The sequence below is a fragment of the Triticum aestivum genome, chromosome 1D (assembly GCF_018294505.1).
Source record: "Triticum aestivum cultivar Chinese Spring chromosome 1D, IWGSC CS RefSeq v2.1, whole genome shotgun sequence".
Lineage (NCBI taxonomy): Eukaryota > Viridiplantae > Streptophyta > Magnoliopsida > Poales > Poaceae > Triticum > Triticum aestivum.
Window position 1 is genome coordinate 439,083,722 of NC_057796.1, and position 19,327 is coordinate 439,103,048.

General features: G+C 44.9%; 3 protein-coding genes across 4 annotated transcripts; 1 reads left to right on the forward strand and 2 right to left on the reverse strand.

Annotated features, from left to right (window-relative positions):
- The first annotated feature begins 3,791 nt into the window (after positions 1–3,791).
- Positions 3,792–9,238, forward strand: LOC123182715 (uncharacterized). The gene is made up of 5 exons (XM_044595372.1): positions 3,792–3,948; positions 4,025–4,314; positions 4,428–4,688; positions 6,018–6,248; positions 7,803–9,238. Exons 1-5 carry the CDS (start codon positions 3,867–3,869, stop codon positions 9,111–9,113), a joined length of 2,175 nt encoding a protein of 724 aa, XP_044451307.1. The 5' UTR covers positions 3,792–3,866; the 3' UTR covers positions 9,114–9,238.
- A 350-nt stretch (positions 9,239–9,588) lies between these two features.
- LOC123182716 (50S ribosomal protein L20) lies at positions 9,589–12,229 on the reverse strand. The gene is made up of 3 exons (XM_044595373.1): positions 11,996–12,229; positions 10,285–10,503; positions 9,589–10,099 (listed from the first exon to the last, which is right to left on the reverse strand). The coding sequence occupies exons 2-3, from the start codon at positions 10,468–10,470 to the stop codon at positions 9,917–9,919; spliced, it is 369 nt and encodes a 122-aa protein (XP_044451308.1). The 5' UTR covers positions 10,471–10,503; positions 11,996–12,229; the 3' UTR covers positions 9,589–9,916.
- A 1,463-nt stretch (positions 12,230–13,692) lies between these two features.
- On the reverse strand, positions 13,693–18,945 carry LOC123182717 (26S proteasome non-ATPase regulatory subunit 1 homolog A). Of its 2 annotated transcripts, XM_044595375.1 has the most exons (13): positions 18,639–18,943; positions 18,027–18,090; positions 17,831–17,936; positions 17,624–17,735; positions 17,369–17,537; positions 17,096–17,230; positions 16,681–17,009; positions 16,457–16,592; positions 16,117–16,365; positions 15,818–16,038; positions 15,467–15,725; positions 14,485–15,255; positions 13,693–14,254 (listed from the first exon to the last, which is right to left on the reverse strand). In XM_044595375.1, exons 1-13 carry the CDS (start codon positions 18,788–18,790, stop codon positions 13,949–13,951), a joined length of 3,009 nt encoding a protein of 1,002 aa, XP_044451310.1. In that variant the 5' UTR covers positions 18,791–18,943; the 3' UTR covers positions 13,693–13,948. The 2 variants fall into 2 exon arrangements, with proteins under 2 accessions (XP_044451310.1, XP_044451309.1); XM_044595374.1 differs by having other exon boundaries at positions 15,818–16,365; positions 18,639–18,945.
- Positions 18,946–19,327: the final 382 nt, after the last annotated feature.

Here is a 19,327-nt window from a genome sequence, read left to right on the forward strand (position 1 = left end):
TGTGGAGGAACACCAGATGAGATTGATGCAGAGGACCTACCATACATGGCTTTATATGTAGACTCATCCTTAACAAGAAGATCTTATCTCTTGGCCAGCAAGTTTCAAAGCTATCAAGCTCAATTCGTTGGCCAAAATATTAGGACATATTTGAGTCCTTATGTAGCACGTACAGCTGAAAGCAAAGCGATTCAAACAACCAAAGCCATAACAAAAAATGAATAGAGGATCATGTTGAGAGGCATCCCATCAGAACAATCGCAGAAGATATACCTGTCCAGCTAGCCAAACAAAAACAGAGGATACAATCTCAACGAATAACAACCAAAATTTACAAGAAGTTCCTTTGTAACTTTCTTCAGAAAAAGGAACACTGAAAGCCTGAAGAAAACTAACACTGGAACAAGCTTGAACCTTACTGAATTCCAACAACTACTGCATACAAATCGTCTGTGTTATATTCAGAAAAAGGAAAATAAGCTGAGTCTGTAGAGGGTATGTAGTATATTTAAACGAAGCAAAAAAGAACATCCCTTGCAATATATTTTGTACCAAGCAAAGAAACAGAATGTACATACACGCACATAAAAATTGTACTGGACCTCTTGTAACTTTCTAACATCAACCAGGTTTCTGCCAGAAAAAGATGTCGATCACACACAACAAGGAAATAAATATTTGGGGTCTGACCTGAAATTTAGATTTGGAGCTACCAAACAAAGGAGAGGCGTCGATGACAAAGAGACCTGTTATAATTGTCATCCAAAAAAATTTAGTAGAGGGAGTAAGAAAGAGAATTACCAAAAAATAATTCAAACACACATATACATTTTCTTTACAAAAATATCATAAACACTAAAGTAAGTATCTAAGTTATTTCCCTGAAAGCCTTCTGCACAAACTTCAGAACCATACATGGGAAGCAATTTAAATGACTTACCCTAGTTAGATATATTGAATTTTTACAGCCACCAAACTGTACTTGATTCATACCTTGGACTGCACACTGAGAACTTTTTTGTAGACCATTTCTTTGTAAATTTTGTAATGGAGTTGGAGTGGTCTTCCTTTTGCTTATTCGGGACAGTGGAGCTCGTGGGTAGTGCTCCAGTTGCAAACGGCATAGAGGTCCTGGGGAGCAGCTCATACTCGAATTAGACGGACGTGGAGCGCGTCCATGGGAAGGAGGTGAAGCTGGTGGGCGCCGGCGCTGCTGCATGAGAGCCATTGCTGAATCAGGGGGCGGACGATGACGGTGACGTACTTGCCGGTGTCGGCGCCGGATGAGATGCGGTAGGGGGAGATGGCGGGCGGAGGGGCTTCTGCATCAAAGATGGAGACAGAAGAGGTGTCGCCGACCCGGGGACAGACGGCGCCGGCGGCGTACATGCCGACATCGGCATCGAAGGAGACAGGGTAGGGGGAAGAAGAGATAACAGGCAGGAGGGGGAAGGAGGAGGTGGAGGTGGCATGAGTGGTGGGGCTGCTGCCGAAGAGGAATTGGTAGCGGCCGGCGCCGGCGGCGTGTGAGCGACAGCGGCAGTTGGCCAGTTCCACTGTGTTCTCCCATCTTCGAGAAGGATCGAATGCCTCTAGTTTCCCGGGTGAGGTGGGGATCGATGGAACAGGACATAGAGGACAAGGGTTCTTTTGCAAATGTGAAGTGGGGCTGCCTCCCATGCGTCGGATACAGATCTAAAGGTCCAAAATTATAGATGGCAGGCACATCATCACCACCAACTTAGAATTTTATAGGAGTAAGATTTTTCCATGGTGGGATTCTGTTGATATTGGACCAAGTAAAATATCACCTCCTCCTAGGTCCATTTACCTTAACTCATATAAGTTGATAATGGGGTTGAATGTATGTACATGTCTACCCCATGAAAAGACTTATTTTTCTCTTGAGAGGATCTCAAAAGGTTAACCCCCCCCCTCCCCGCCTATTATCACAGGGATTCTTTGACCAAAGCACATTGTAGCTAGTTCAGTAAGGAACTCCTGCTTATGTTCATCTTGAGCAGCTCCATACACTATCACCATAGCCCAATGCAATAGTAGTCTAGTATCAAACACTTGGATTTTTATATGAAAATCCCCTTGAGATGATCATGTGATGTCAAATCTACAGGATTTAACACCACCAAGGATCCCTCTAGATCTCCTGTTAGTAGGTATCCAATGCCATGAAAATTGACCAAGAGGGTCAATCTTCCTAAAAAAAGGTATGAGGATATTTTTTTCGTAGTTTACTGGAGCCCTACAAAATCCACATCATGATCCCTCATATTTTCCTGCAAATATGTGACCAACACTTTTTTCCCACATCCCGTGCAGTTCCATATAAGACCTATCATTGAGAATTGGTACTTTTTTTCTTTCCCCCTCTCTTACTAGCAGTAGCCCCCCCCCCCCCCCCCCCCCCCCCCCGCCTCATGCAAAGGATGAGAGGGTCCTTTTATCAGACCTTCTCTAACCATTCCCCCATTTTTCACAGGCATGGTCTTGTCCTTTCTCATTTTCATCCTTTCCATCTTCTTCTGCTTTTTGAGGTTGGATCTAGATAGCATCACAGTAAAGGCACCTTCCTGCATTTATTTGTCTTCATTCTCCCAATCTAAAAACTTGACATAACTCTTCTCTCTCTTCTTATCCAACTCATTTTATTTTCAATGTTAGCCCTAGAATCTCCAAATCACATTAACAGTTTCTAAATGCAAAGTATTAACATCAATCCCTAATTCAAGAGCCTTAAGTACACCATCATGATTGGATAAAACAATAAAAGACTTGTCATCGTCTTTTCATACCTTCCCCTTCTTGTTGAGATTTTCTTGTCTCGGCTTTCTTCCTCATGTCCTCAGCACCATTATGCTGGTCTTCAATCCTTGAGCTCCTTGCTGGGCAGTAGGTGTTTCATCTCTCCCTACTGTGACATTTTCCACCATCACATTTTCAACCTCCTCCTCCCGTGAATCAATAATAGCGGGTTGAGAGCTATGAAGAGGTATTGACTCATGTGAGTCCAGAATCATGTGCACCCCTTCCACCCCTACACCATCAATCACACTCGGCATAGTTTGTTCCTGCTCAGCATCGCTGTGATCAGATTCATCTTGTTTTTCTTCTCATGTTCATTTTCATTATTTTTCACACCTTGATCCCCCTTCTTCCATAGTCCCCAAGATTGTTTGATATTTCCTTTTCAAGTTATCACATTTATCACTATTGGTCTTGGCTATTTGTTTGATGAAATTTGGGAATGACATCTTATCACCAGGGTTTATCACACCTCCCATGCCTTGTTGTATGGTAGCCAAGGCACTCACTTCCCTATGGACCTCATCCCCTCATCCAATTCATTCTTGTTGGTTGTCATAGATTCAACTAGTGCCCCTCCAGGTATATGAACAGATGGGACACTGTCACTCTGAGAAGAGTCCCCCTGTTTTTCCACCTCCATGTCACGAAGTTTCCCATTGGAAGGCCAAATTCACTTTGGCTCCAAATGATATACTCCCTGCAGCAGCCCCAAATACCTATCTATTTCTATTTCTGGCATCCGTCATGAATCCATTTCCTCTTCTATTTTGATCATTCCTTTTTCCTAAGAAGATGACATACATGAGCTGGTATTGAAAAATACTAGATGGGAAGGTAGGCCAGTGTGCTTTGAGATTGTAACGTCCACGTGTCTTTCATCGGAGTGGGTCTAACTCCCTGACAAATGAGACCTGGTCTCACAGATATTTTCTCTGGCTAGTAAGATGCAACACTACGGGATCAACTAGCGTTTATAGTCGACGACTCACGTTTATCTCACGCACGCGCAGCGGCACAACATCAGATCCAGCGAAACTCCCACCATGGAGTTCCACTTCCGTGCCGACGACAAGCGTTGTCCGTCGACGGGGACCACGGCTATGTCGGCCAACTCCGAGAGTGCAGGTGAACTCTCCTTGCTGATGACGGCTCTTTGGCTCTTGATGCCTCTCTTCCGCTGATCTTATTGCCTTTGGTGAAGCCACGCGCGTGCATGTCGGACTCGTCGGCGGCGACGGCGTGGGGTACCACGGGGAGAGCTCACCACCACTACTGTCAGATCTGGACGAGCTGCGGCGCCGAGCGGGGAAGGAGAGGATAAGGGAACGGATCCTGCGGGAGGAGGCGGAGGCCATGGCGCTCGAGGCCGAGGTCCGTCGTGAGCTCATGGAGGAGCGTGCCAGTTTGCTCGTGCGGCTGGCCGGCGGGTCGGAACATAGGGCGGCGCCCGCGGTGGCATCGCAAAAGACGGTGGCGCCGTACTTTCATGAGGTTTGCTAATCTGGGGATTCAACCTTCTGCTGCTCTGAGGATTCAACCTTTTGAATCTAGGTCTCCAGCCTTTTTTATCCCCTAACTATTCCAAATTATGTGTTCTTCTTCAGTCTGTGCAGGCCGGGTCAAAAGTAGAAGTGTCTGCTGCTGCGCCAGGCAAGCGGAAAAACCCTGATGTACATGATACATCTGTTGTTTTGGCAGCCATGGGAAGCAAGAAGCCGAAAACAGATCTAACTTGCACGGTGTGCGACATCACGGCAACCAGTGAGGTTGCCCTACAAGAGCACCTCAGAGGGAAGAGCCACGGGAGGAAGGCCACTAAACTTGCGCAACCAGTGCGTGGAACAGGTCAACCGGTGGAGGATGCGGTAATAAAATGCAGAATATATACACATTTCAGTTTTATATCTCCGTACTGAAATACAAAATTCGAAGTGTTGTTTCCTTTATGATGTCCAATATCTAATTGGTCGAACACAATTTGAATCTTGTTCTTTAGGTGAAAGAAATTTGGAAATAACACTCAAGCGTTATGATGTTAAAAGCATCATAATATCTTGCTATTGCATAAGTTATATGGATCTCCGAATCAAACTGTCCTGAATTGTGTTTTCATTTGTATACATCTTCATATTCAAGTATATATGAATTCGTGTTTGTTTTGAATACATGAACACGTATGTTGTCTGGGCTTGAGTCCATAGCCGAGGATACTGCAATTCTTTTTTGTTGACGCCTTGATGCCCTACTGATAATGTCGTTTTATTCAGTATTCACTAGTATTCTTGAATTACCTACATTTTACAGCCTAGCTAGTTATAGTGGCTTGGTTAGATGTAACGGGTGACACTAGTAAATCACACCATCTTGAGGAAAATAAATAGGTCTCAACTGCTTCTGATACTATGAATACATACAACAATTCTATATATCTAGAGAGATGTATATATATATGTCTGGTGGTAAGACTTGCAACAATCCAAGATCAAGCTTTACATGTCATCTTGTTACCAAATACAACTAATTCGTACTAACCTTCTACAAGTTTTTCCCTTTCAATAGTAAAAAAGACACTGATGGTGGGTCATTCGGGGGCATTGCCCCCCCCCCCCCCCTCTGGCTTTTGTCAGATATAGCTTTGAGATCTGTGTAACATCTTACAAGTTCTTAGCATTAAGTAGTAACAAGGTTAAATGTTGATACTATGTATATGTATGGATCTTTTTTGAGTTCATGGGGAACTTCTTTTAGGCTAATAAATCTTAATCACCAACCAACTTTTTGTACTTCTATAGAAAGTTTGTAACTTATACTATTTTTATACTATTAGGGAATCTTTTTGGTTAAGTATTCATGACCTGACATTTTGATACCAGTAGTCTGACACATACTCTGTTGGAACCATATTAGTGTGATCATTAGCATGCTTCATTAACTGAATCCCGATGAAGGAATGATGATAGCATAGTGTTCGCATGGATCATGAGGCATGCATTGAACGGAGATAACATAGGGTGGCACTGCCACCAGAGGGGTGGCATAGTCACCGGTATTAAAAAATCCACACTAATATTATATATATATATATATATATATATATATATATATATATATATATATAGTTTTTGTCATTTGCAAGAGATAAGATTATTTCTTATATGTGTCAAAGAATTGACCGGTGTTTGTGTTTGATGCAGTTCATCTTGAAGGTAAATGGGTCGGCAGCCTTACCGGCCAAGGGGACAAACCCTGGTGTTGTTACCGCTTCGATGGATCTCGCTGAAAAAAGTTGTGACAACTTGGGCTTGAACTGCACAGTTTGCAGCATCACAGCAAGCAGTCAGAAGAACATGCGAGATCACCTCAAAGGAAAAATTCATATGAGGAAGACTGCCATGCTCGCGCAACCATATCCTAAGGAGGATGGGGTAAGGAATATGGTTTGGACTTTGCCAACCCTACCCAAATTCAACAAAACAATATATATGTGTGTTTTACTGTAGCGTGGTTAACTATAATATTGATAAGTTCATATGAAGCTACTTGAATCGGTTGTCTTTCCAACTCATTTATTGACCACAATACTGCCTCCTTACAAATATGTAATACCCCCTCAAATTATGAGCCTAACTTTGACTAATAAAATCTGCGTTGTATGCCACAAAAAATATATCACTGATTTTGTATCTAAAAGAAGTTTCAAATGCTATAGTTTTTGTGGCATATAGCTGATATTTTATTAGTCAAATTTATTGTTGAAGTTAGGCTGAAAGTTGGAGAGGGTCTTATATGCTTGAAAGTAGGTATTATTCTGACCCTATTAGTGTAAAGTGCTCGTTCTTTTGTATACAAAAGGGTCCAAACTGCAAATCTAGTAGTAATACATGGCCAAAGTGTATCATGATTTCTGGAACATAAAGAGGTCTCAAAGGCTATTTAAGCATGATTGCTGAGAAACCAATTTTATATGTCCTTACAAATGTCTTTGGTGCTAATTTCTAGTCTAGTAAAATGTTTGCATTCTTCCATTATCTTTGAACATTATGAGGTGCGAGAAGCACGGGAGCTTGCGAGAAGAGATTTTCTAAACCTAGGGACGTATGAACCCTATAGCCTTATAAGGCTAAAGAAGTTTGATAAAATACAAAATAAATCATGCTCATAGAGGATGGATACACCGCATGAGACATGTGGTTAGCAAAATCAAAATACATAGAGGATGGATGACAAGTATATGCATCTAAACTTTAAAACTTAAATATGACCTTACACTGTTCCTTGTTCATCTAGGTCTCGTAGAGTCCTATTTAAGTTTTAAAGTTTGCACGCGCATACTTGTATCCTTTCCTAATTGCACGATTTATGTCATATTTTGCTGAAACTTATGTGCATATTTTTAGGGTTTACAAGGTTCAGATGTACTCCCTTCATTCCATAATTCTTGTCGTGGTTTTAGTTCAAAAACATAGATTCATCGTCAATGCCACTTCAAAAACTTGGTATTTCAGGAAATTCCACTATCAATGTTGCAGCGAGGGATGTGCCACTAGTGTCTATCCAAGTTTTGTGCTAGTGCCATCTCAGTCTCTTTCCAATCTCTCCTTCCCTGACCATGTTATGTTTCGGTTTTGCACCCTCCTTCAAACCTTGGTTGGTTTCATCCGACATTATATTTTGACATCTTATCATTTCTCAAGACGTGATTAGGAAAAACCAGCCAAGGTTGATCGATTTGAACAGCTTGAAAAGCCAGCAAAACATGAAACATCACATGGTCAGAGAAGGAGAGTGACAGAAAAGGGACTGAGATGGCACTAGCACAAGGCTATGAAAACATTTCACCCGCAAAAAAAAAAAAAAAAAAGCTATGAAAACATTAGTGGCATGCATATGTCTGAATACACCATTTTTGTTTCGAAGCGGGATTTTGCCTCCGTAACATCACATGGTCTGCTTAGTGGAGTTTGTGTTTTTTCATGCAGGTCTGCTCAAAACCATATGCATCAGCAGCCGTGCTACCGGCCAAGCGGAAGAACTCCGTCGTTGTCCCTGCCGCATCCACCCTTTCAGCCGGGCCAAGCAGCAAGAATCAGAAGCAGGATCACCTCAAAGGGAAGGCTCACATGAAGATGGCGGCCTCGCTTGCGCCTGGGGAAGCGGAGGAAGAGGCAGAGGTGGAAGGCGGCTACACGCCGTGGAAGTTCAACATGGTGACCGAGTCCGGGACATTGTGCGAGGTGGTGCAGCTGAACGGCTCCATCCTCTGCGAGGTGTGTGACAAGCAGGCCCCCGACCGCGTCACCATGATGTGCCACCTCCAGGGGACCAAGCACATCTCCAAGCAGGCCAAGCAGAAGCAATGCGAAGCCGTGGCTGCTGATGGCGATGGGCCAGGATCAGAAATGGTGCCCATGGAGGCCAATGGCGTGGGCCGGGTGGACGGTGGCTCCCTGCTGTGCGAGCTCTGCAACGTGAAGGTGGCGTCGGAGTGCGACATGGAGTCTCACCTGTCCGGCAGGAAGCACACCAACAAGGCGAAGGTGGCCGCAGTTGGTGTCGGTGCATGTGGCAACGGGTCAGGATCAGAAACTGTGCCCATGGAGGCCAATGGCGGCGGCATCCTGCTGTGCGAGCTCTGTGACGTGAAGGCCCCGTCGGAGTGCGTCATGCGGACTCACCTGTCCGGCCGGAAGCACACCAACAAACTGAAGGCCGCCGCTGACGCCGGTGCAGGACAGGAGGTGAAGAAGGCTGCCGCCGTCGCCACGGTCGGCAGCTCATCCAAGGAAGCCACCTCCATCGTTGTCAACAGCAGCGATGACTCCGTGAAGAAACCAGCAGCGGGGGAGATGGAGGTGGTAGTGTCATCGGCAACGCCTCAAGTGGACGTCGCCGCCCCGGTCTGCGCCCGTGTCTCCTCCGTGGCGCCCATGGCCATGGAAGTAGACGAAGGTGCAGAGGCCGGAGATGGTGCTGCCAAAGCTGAAGAACAAGAGAAAGCTGATGCCGAGGAAGAGGGAGCCGTGGAGATCGATGGAGGCCCCGCCGTGACCGGCGAGAAGTATTACATCAAGGCGGAGGCCAAGCTGTTCGTCACGCTGCGCCAGGCGGACGACAGCCTCTCGTGCGGCCTGTGTGGCGTGCACGGCTGTGACAAGCGCGGCATGATCAATCACATCTACACCAGGGATCACTGGCGCAGAGCCCGTATCGCCGAGGAGAAGGGGCGGGCAGTGAACAACGCCGGCACCGGCATCCCGGTCACCGACGGAGCGGCTCAGGTCGATAACTGACGGCAGCCGTGCGTGAATTTGGGACGGTGATGTGTGCTGAAGTTTGTTGTGATGTACCTTTATGTGTGTATGGACCTGTTGAGACTCCAGTACAACTGTTGAACCCCCGTGTGGGTTAAGTGTGAGTGAACTTGGAACTATCTGAGCATTTTCTGCCAGTACAACTTGTTTTAGACTTCAGTACAATTTTTTTCCAACTATTTTCTTCCAGTATCTTTTGGTAGTGTTTACTAACTTGTTGTCCAATCAGCCATACTAGCAAACGATGCCTGGTGAAGATCGCTCCAAGCCTTGCCATTTCTCTACATATCATGATAACAGCAGTTTGAACTCAAGAATAGTAGCTTCTGGCTGCTGAAAGATCCCCGGGAGATACAGCACCCATCAGGAGAAGGGAGAAGTCCTAAGCAGTGGGGTTACAGAGGCAGGCATGTAAAAGGATGTAAATAAATGAACAGAACTGCAGAGCTGCGCATACAAATCAACAGGCAGTAGCTATTCAAGGATGGCCATAACAAGATGGTGTGGCCTATCCAGCATATCTTCACAAGGACTACATGACTTCAGATAAAAGCAAGAAAAACTTTCTGCCCAAAAAGACCAGATCTCTTCTTTTACATGGTTTAAAAACATTCTGCTCTACTGGATTTATTGACGGTAAACAGAGCACATTATCCAAAGAAAGAAGTGTTCAACAGGCCAACAGACCGAATAATATGGACTAAAACATGATGTGATACATACCCCCATCACATGAGTTCATCACAAGGCTTTGGTAGGTTTCAACCGGCGGACTGAATTGTTCATAGAATACTTGCTAGTCCTTCCTTCTTGGCAGCCGGCCTGTTCCCAGGGAACGCAGTGCGAGATACATCAACAAGAGCCTTGAAGCTGTATGGCTCATGCATCGACAGCTCTGAAAGTACCTTCCTGTTGAGTTGGACATTCTCCTTCATCAGTCCATGCATGAAGTTGCCATAGTTCACCTGGGCAGTAAGTTCAGACAATACATCAAACACATGTGCGTGTGCGTACAGTAGCAAAACTACAAACCCGATAACTTATACTTTGTTATCGTATTCTGCTTGGTTTCTTTGGGGAAAAATTTAACATGAGAATGCAACAAATTCATTTCATTGTCAAACCTTGAATGTAAATAGATACTACATACCCCATGGAGTCGTGTACCAGCATTGATGCGCTCGATCCAGAGAGACCGCATGTCCCTTTTCTTGTTGCGCCGATCCCTGTAAGAATATTGCAATGCTTTTTCTACACGCTCCCTGGCGATTCTTATGCAGTTTTTAGCCCTTCCTCGGAATCCCTTGGCTAACTTAAAGATCTTCCCCTTGTTCATCTTTGAGCTCTTGGCTCACACAGTATTTCCTCCCTATATTCACAACATCAAAGTAAGAAATTGGAGCAAATTATGAATTACTGTAGTGAGATAGAAGTTCAGAGTACACACCAATACTTCAGACATTTATTCCCCGAGAAGGGAATGCATATGAATAAAACGTACTTAAGGACAGTTATTTTCGGGCCTAGACTTCTTCAGGAACCAGTTTAAGCTTCTCTACCCACAGGAGCTGCGGCACAGAGAAGTCTATGGACTGTAAGTGTCAGATCTTCTGCCCCTTAGTTTATTTTCTGATGAAAAGTCCATGGACTGCAATTGTGTGAATCTTAGGGCCTGTTCGGAGCCCCTCCGCTCAGCGAGGCCGCTCCCGGAGCTGACGGAGTTCTAGTTAAAAAGTGCAGAGCCAGCGAAACGGTACTCCCGAGATTCTCAATTTTTACGGAGCGGGCGGACTGCCGAACAGCGCCTTAACTTATATTGTGTAATTTCTTGCTGTGTTTATCATAGATATTATTAACATCATAAAATAAATATTAAAACAAAATAAAGATGTAATTGGTACTTGACAACAAGTTAGATAAAAAGAGGTTGTGAAGGCATTACAAGGGTTTCCCCCAAGAAAAGCAGTCACGATAAAAACTAATCATCAAGGTACGACACTAGCAGCAATAGCATCATGAACTGTGCCGACAGTCCATTCTGAATGACTCCACCTATTTTTGAATCGCTTACACTCATAATTTCTCTCTGCGTGCTTACTAAACTTGCTTATCAAATAAACATACCCAAGTAAGTTCAAACATCTGGTGGGACGGTTATATACATGTACTTCTTCGATACGCACATCAAGAAAAACTATATGGGTCATAGGATCCAAAGTTACTTTCGCCGATTTCCCACTCTCATCTATGATATGTGACAAAATGAATGTTAAAACTGGATATTGTTTTTGGGTCAACAAAAAGTGTGCCCTGTTTTTAGAACATACAATCAACGAGAGTAATTCCTGCGATAAAAAATTGCTTACCACATCCTCTGTTCCTGAATATAAGACGTTTTTGCAGTTCAATTCAATTTGAGCTGCAAAAACGTCAACAGAGGTACTAACAAATATATGTGCTCATTTGTGTAGTGTCTACTAGAGATGGAAAAAAATTGCGCTCAAATAGGACCGGACACTGCATGCTACTGTATTCCAATCGACAGTTTCCACTTGGAATTAGCCGTCAGATTAAAAATAACGTGAGAATTATAGCAAATGCAAGCAGCAGTAGATGTTGCAAATGTGTGACCTGCTTGCTAATTCGAATCCTGCCACCAACAAAGAATCATTTCCAACCAATCCCGCACTATCAGGTGGCAGGCAAGGGGCGTCAAGGGATTCGGACGGTCGCGAGCTACGGCAAACAAGCACGCGGGTTCAGTAGCAGGAGCCGGGCCGGCCATGCCGCGCGCGGTGGAATCATACACACCTCGCACGCGCGAGCGGGAGATGTACATGTGTGTGCAAGCACGTACGTACCGAGAAGCAGGGAAGAAGAGCCGGTGCAGAGTCGGGTCGGGTCGGAGTAGAGGGAGGCGACGGAGACCGGCGTCGGCGGCGGGCGGCGGGCGGCGGAGTGGGAGCTCGGGCGCGTGTGAGGAGAAACCTAGCGCTGCGTTTTCTGTGGATCGAGCGAGCACGAATGTGGGCCGAATCATATTCTTGGGTGCCAATCCGGCCCACAAGACGTCGATAGCACCCGCGCCGCTCACCAGGGCTGGCCCGTTTAGCTGCCGCGCTTGTATATCACTAGCCTCACACGTTCAACGCTACAATAGGCCAGTACATAAAGTTCGCCTCCGACGTTTGTAAAAAAGGAAAGGAAAGCAGACAACGCTGCGTGCATGCAGAAAATCAAATAATGTATTGAAATAATTGTTAATTTTTATATAATCAATAAAAGTATAAGCAATGATCTTTTTATGGAACTAAAACTGTGTTCATACTTTTGCATAATGTTCATGTAATTTAATATAAGTTTTCTCATACCTTAAAAGTATTCCTGAAATTTGTAAAAATTGTTCACATATTTTTTAAAATAAATCATGAAATTTAAAAGGTTCTCGTACATTTTAAAAACTATGTACTCCCTTCAATCCGAATTAATTGACGCAACCTCAATACAACGTTAGTAATAAAGAAATTGTTCCCATTTTTTATAAAAATGTTCATGTGATATTAATAAATGGTGGTTATCGTGGCCGCGGGTGTCGCCCAAGGGGTTGGTCGAGGAGGCCGGGAGGAAGCTGCAACAGAGCAGGGACTGCGCGAGCCAGATATTCAAGGCCGCCATGGCGATCAACATCGATGTGCATGCTGAGATGGAGATCCCGGAAGTGTACTTTGAGTCATTGCCAAAGGTAAACACTTCCAAGTTTTCATCCGTTTCCAAATGTGTTATGGGCAGTTTTCAGACTTTTCTCATTTCCTTAAGGCCTCGTTTGGCACAGGAGGATTCAGGAGGTTTGGAGAGGATGATCCCCGGGAGGGACAGAAGCCCCACGAAATCTCATCGGTCCATTTGATAGGTGGGGTTTGCACAGCCCAACCCCCTCCGATCCCTTCCAATCCCTTCGTACCCGCGCAGTTCAGAACTCTCGTCACACGCCTCCTCCACTCTCCGCCTACCAAACGAGTTTTTTCAGGAAGGGGATTGGATGCAAGGGGAATTGAGGGGATTGGGTGGAGGGGAGGGATTCACCAAATCCCCTCCAATTCCCACACCTCAAATCCTTCTAAATCCCTCCATGTCAAACGAGGCCTAAGTGCTCTTTGTTTTGTGTAGGCCACAGTAGCATGGTGTGAACCCCGCAAAAAAAAAGTAGCATGGTGTGCATTTTCCAAAGCACCCCCACATATACTGCAGACTCCAGTTCAAATCTTTTTTTCTACTTATTCTCTTTTATTGGCAGTTCTCCCAGCGTGATTATACAAAAGATCAAACAGTGATTAGGGAATCAAAAAATAAACACTGAAAAGGTTGCATCGAAACACCTAAACCATGATAGCTCAATGAAGGGAACCATACAGATTATCTCAATCTGGAAGCAAGTCGGGCCACTCAGTGAAGGGATCAATAAAAGAAGCCTTTTTTGTGTCAGGGTATCAAAGAATAGCGGCGGGTGACCCCGTAGGTTGATGGCAAAGTCCATCAAACCATTCATCGAGAGCTGATGGGAAGATCTTTTGCACAAAATTTACCAGTGAAATAGTATAACTTCGAGACTAATATTTTTGAAAGGAGAAATAACTATCAACACCTCGAGGAGAAACTTATATACAGGCGATTCTCACTCCAGCTAGATTCTCAAATTCTGATGAAGCCATGATTCTAAACAGTTTCCGACGAACAACAAATTCCCGCACAATACATACTACTGGGAAAAGGGAATAAGAAATGTATATACAGGCGATGCTCTCTCCTATCATGAATCAGGACAGGTACTCAAAAGGTTGGGGCGGCTGGGGCTCGTCGTCGACGGCCATGGCAGAGGCACCCGACACCGGCTGCCCTGACGCGGGGGCGTCGGTGAGCACAACGAGCTCCTCGGCCTCGCTGGGCTGTGTGTCTCTTAGGAGGATGAACCCGCCGCAGGGGGCGGGCCTCACGGGGACGTATCGGCTGCCCTCGATGAACTTGATGAACTTCTCCTGCAGGGGGACGACGCGGGCTGGGTTCGCCAGGATCTGGAAGGCCGGCTCTGGCTCTGCGGCCTTCTTCTCTGCAGTGCTGTCCACCTGGGAACAAAGATTGAGAGAGACGGGTCAATCCAAATGAGGCCAGAGACTGTCTGGGGTTGGTTCATTAATGAGCAGCTAAGGGCTAGCCATGCTCAACTGTGCTGTGATGTCTAGTTGACTAGCATATGGTTTAATTAATTATGGCCTGAACCTACCAAAATTTGCAAAATTCTTGCGTGATGGGAAAAAGTTGAAGCCAAGCAGATACAGTGAGGTTTTATTCTTACCTGCATTGCATCAGCTGCCTTGCCAGAAGTAGAACCAGAAGCATCTTCCGTTGACTTCTCCTGGTTAGCAGCTTTGCTTTCTGCTTCTGCTGCTGCCTTCTCCTGGTTAGCAGCAGCTTTGCTTTCTGCATCCTTCTTCGCCCTAGATTTTGCCTTAGCATAGGTTGACAAAATGGCTGTGGGCAGCTCGACAGCCGAAGTTGTAGCCTGCTGAGTCGTCGGTTTCGGATACTCAAAGAGGGACGGCTTAGCATGCGACATAAATTCAAACTTCAGCACTTCCAGATTCGAGTTGAGACCAATGATGGCCGTCGGCGAGAAGGCCAGGCTGATGAAGTATAGGAGAGGATACCAGTTCCAGAACTGGGTGAAAACAGCGAGGCCAATCACAGCAGTGAGCTTGTCATGCTTGTTCCTCGAGCGAAGTTTGATTGTGACGTTCCTGCCACCTGCATCTAGAATGCCAGAAGCAAGTATGGCGCCCATTTTGCTCATGGTGTCCTCGTGCTTGTCAAGTATGATCTTTTGCAACTGACGCCTGAATGTTCCAACACGAGAATCAAAGGACTCATTGGTCTGGATCATGACCATTGCCATAGCAATTAGAGCCCCCTGGCGTACGAAGTCAACAACGTCCGAGGTGAGAGGCTCCAACAAGGAAATGGCATCACTTAACCCTGTGCCTGCACAGGATATCCCAACAGCTAGAGCTGCACCATAACGAACGTGTGGGTTGTACGATTCAGAGAGCAGGGACACAATTCTTGGAGTCTGCATGATCAGAACAGAAGATGTAAGTTATGGATCAAAGCTATTGACAAGGTGTGGATCAAAGCTATTGACAAGGTGTGGATCAAAGCTATTGACGATTTTTTATTTTAGCTTTTTTTCTATTAGATGGCAAAGAGATGCAGCAGCATAAATGCATAATGAACAGCAGGTCTATGTTGTTCCTTGGAATAAAATTGAATAGAGGGCAGACCTGCTCAGGTTCGTTGTATAGAACAAATCCAAGACCCATAACTGCAGTCCTACGAACATCATCACTGACGTCCGATACAGCGAAATGCAGCAGCTGATGGATAGCTTTGTTGTTTGCAGTTCCTCTGTACGCTAGAGCCAATGCATACATACCACCATAACGTAGTATGGGATCTTGATCTCTAGTCATTTGTTCGATCAAGGTGTCAGCTTCCTCCTCCCTGCCATACATTGTCAATGCGATGCCAAGTGCCAAACCCCTGCGGAGAGAGAGAGAGAGAGAGAAAGATGTCAGAAACATGAGCTAGATGCATCTTCAGAAATACCGCAACAATTATTAAACAGAACTGACCTGATAATCTTTTCATGCTGTGTATCATGTGCATAAGCAAGCATCTCACCGGCCTTCTCACTGGCTGTCCCAACCATGAGCAAACCCATGCCAATACCAGCTGCTTCACCAGCTACTGCACTGTCTGTGTAAAGGACATTCTTTATGTCCTCAAACACTTCCTCATCTGCTGTCCCGAGAGATGCAAGCCCAAGTCCCAAACAGGCACCATGCTGGATGACCTGTATAATACGGTTTTGATTAAGAAAAGTCACAACATAATTAGCATTACGCGAGAAGGACAAGGAACAAAATGTCACCTCTGCACTGGTGTTGCGAAGGCTTTCACGGAGGAATTGTTTGATTCCTTCGCCATGGTTGGCATGAATCAAACCTAAAGCATAGAGGGCACCACCTTCTGAATATGGACTGCCACCACCAACTGCACCATTTTGAGGTAGGTACGGGGCCATCAAAGCCCGACCTTGCTGAAGGTGGCCTCTATGAATGACACCCAGTCCAGCTGTCGCACTAAATTTAGCCCAATTGGTTGCCTTGCTTAACCATTCCTAAAAGACAATAACAAAATGAGACATTACAGGGGCAAAAAAATAAACACTGCATGACAACAAAACAACCAGATTTTTTTATTTTTTTTACCAGATTCTCTCTTAAAAAGGTATCTACAGTTGTTCCTGCATGCATGATCGCATTGGAACAAATAGTTGCACTATGGCAAACATTGCCACTCGTTTCCACAGCCTGCTTTATTGTCTTCAGAATTAGAAGATCAGACCTACGAAAGAAACAAACCCATCAAGGTGATGTCAGATATAAAAGTTGCAAGAGACCAGGGTTCAAAGTTTAGGACATAATAAGTGTACCTGCTGTGGCTATACAAAAATTGCAGCGTAAGCTGAATAGACTTCTCCCCTGACAGTATCCCTTTAAGTTTTGCAAGCCTATCAGCATGCGCTGCCTCATCTGGATCCACTGGGTGAGCATTTCTGTTTGAAGTAGTTGTGCCATCTCCCATCTGAACATCACCCGCTGGTTCTGTGCTAGTTGTACCCGCGTTAACAGTCTGATCAACCGGTAAAGCTGACTGACCAGGAGTCTGTGAGTCCAGGCGATTCCCCACATTCAGAAGGAAGGCCTGATTTTCATTTTCCACTAGATCAAAAGCAATTTGGTATGCAATGAGAGCATCATCCTGCATAATGAACACAATTTCTCAAGTAAGGAACAGAGACCACAATGTAAGTAGTGTGGTGGGCAGAGTAAAGAACAAACATATACCTGGCTTCCAGAAAGTAGTGTGTCCAATATATTCGCAACAGTTTCAGGCTCGCCCAGAACCATAAGGCACTGGCAGATGCTCAGATAATCTGGATGCGGCAAAGTCTGGTATATTTTAACAAGACAGCGAAGAACCTGGCAAAGATCAACACATAAAGAATGTTAATTTTTCATTACTCTAATCTAATACTACTTGCTTTTAACTTAATAAACCAACCATACTACCAAATAATATTTAACATCAAAAACTTAGGATATATAACATGCCCCTACCTCAGAACGATATTCACGGTGACTAACATATTGATGAGAAAGGCTGATGCAATATGAAAGAGCCCCGTGAATATTAGCACACCGAACAATAGCTTCCTCCAGCTTATCCAGTCTTCTGCATTCAACAGCCATACCCATGGCCTGTTGGTATTTCCCGTCAAGAATACACCTGCAGCAAAGAGTAACATTAGCTGAATACTCCATCTGATAAATAAGAGGATATGTGGAAACGGTAGGATATATATATTATCATACCTCTCCAACATCCTCTCCACTATGGTCTCTAGTCTAGGATCCACATTCTCTAATTCCTCCATAGCTTTAGAAGCTCTTGTCTTGAAACTCGCATATTCATCTAATGCTTTGGCTGAAAGAAAAGAACCACCAATTCAACACAATGAGCAAAAGAAATTCATGTGAAATAACATCCAGAATGATTGAGAAATTAAGACAACTCCTCACCTAAAAGAGCCTGAGCATAATCTGAATCCTCAGAAACGTCAAACAGAGGTCCAGCACCAAGTGCATACGACAGTGCATCATTTAACTCGCCCAAGTAGTAAAACACCTACATGATAATGATACGCAGCAGTCATCAATATAAGCAATGCAAAATACGCCGCTTCTAGAAAAGGTATAAAATAACATGAGATCCTACCTTAGAAACAACTAGGGCAGCAAGCTGTCTCTGGTCAAATTCGTCGTCTTCATACATGCTCTCGCTGCAGGCAAAAGGATATGATGGAAACAAATTATTGACTTGCTTCCTTGGAAGTTCAAACAAGAAATTTATAATCTGAGCTTGGGTAACAAACAATAGATTGACTTCCCAAAACATGTCATCCTAAACTATTGCAACTTTGCAAGTAACAGTTCAATGGTCAGTCTGTCAAAGATCTTTCAGGGCAGGCATTACAACTGATTATAAGCAACTGAGCGAATCAAACTCCTAAAACAACTTGCACCAAAGTGAACGTTGAAAGCTTTCTGAATTGTCAGTTATATCTATCAAAGTGCAAAGAGTTGAAATTTTTACGATTGCTACCAAATACAGTACAATCGTTTTGTGAATTCGCTTCGAACTCTGTGTATCCCTCAGGGAGGGCACATCCGCGGACTCGGACCGGACGAGGCCAAGCAAACGAATCGCGGGACGGAAACATCATCTAGGGAAACTTGTCTCCTACCGAATCCTCGTCAACCGGCCGGCATCTAGGGCGGCGGCAACTAGGTATCGCGGGGAGGATACGGGAGGGGGGAGGGGGCTCACATGGCGGGGATGCTGGTGGAGATCTCCGGGTAGAAGAGGTGGACGACGGAGTTGAGGCTGGCGAGCGCGTGCAGCTTGAGCTCCTCCGCCGGCTCGTGGAGCATGGCGAGGATCCCGCCCGCCGAGCTCACCGTCGCCGCCGCCGCCGCCATGACCGCGTCGGCGAAGAGGTCGGGGTGCGCGACGGTCTGTGGTTCGGTTGGGTGCGGGGCAAGTCGTGAGTTGGCTTGCGGACGATGAGCACGCGAGCCGAGGTACGCCGGCGTTGCGTTGCGGGCGAATATAAAGGGGGGACGGCGCGATGGGTCGGTCGACTAGGATAGGATAGGGAGTCGGGCGACCAGTCCGACGCCAAATCCTTCTGCGCTCCGTAACGAAACGGGCCGGCCACTTAGCACTGGTGTAGGAGTGGCCTGGCCGGTTTCTTTTGTGTGTTTTCTATCCCTTTTTTGCTGGCGTTTGTTTATTTTTTTAGCTTTTCCGTTGTTCATTTTTTTAACTTTTATGTTTTCTATTTATTTTCCTTTTTATTTTTCTTTATTTTACTTTTTCAAATTTTGTTTTTTAAGTAAAAATTCCAAATTCATGAACTTTTTTTAAATTCATGAACTCTTATCCAAATTCATTAAATGTTTTAAATTCTTGCTATTTTTCAAATTCATGAACTTTTTCAATTTTGTTAAGTTTTT

Coding starts and splice junctions, on each gene's coding strand:
- LOC123182715 (XM_044595372.1), top strand. CDS start 3,867: ATGGAGTTCCACTTCCGTGCCGACGACAAGCGTTGTCCGTCGACGGGG. Junction 3,949..4,024: donor GGCCAACTCCGAGAGTGCAG/GTGAACTCTCCT, acceptor CCTTTGGTGAAG/CCACGCGCGTGCATGTCGGA. Junction 4,689..6,017: donor GTCAACCGGTGGAGGATGCG/GTAATAAAATGC, acceptor TGTTTGATGCAG/TTCATCTTGAAGGTAAATGG.
- LOC123182717 (XM_044595374.1), bottom strand. CDS start 18,790: ATGGCGGCGGCGGCGGCGACGGTGAGCTCGGCGGGCGGGATCCTCGCC. Junction 15,726..15,817: donor CAGCATGAAAAGATTATCAG/GTCAGTTCTGTT, acceptor CTCTCTCCGCAG/GGGTTTGGCACTTGGCATCG. Junction 15,256..15,466: donor TATACAACGAACCTGAGCAG/GTCTGCCCTCTA, acceptor CTGATCATGCAG/ACTCCAAGAATTGTGTCCCT.
- LOC123182716 (XM_044595373.1), bottom strand. CDS start 10,470: ATGAACAAGGGGAAGATCTTTAAGTTAGCCAAGGGATTCCGAGGAAGG. Junction 10,100..10,284: donor CTGGTACACGACTCCATGGG/GTATGTAGTATC, acceptor CTTACTGCCCAG/GTGAACTATGGCAACTTCAT.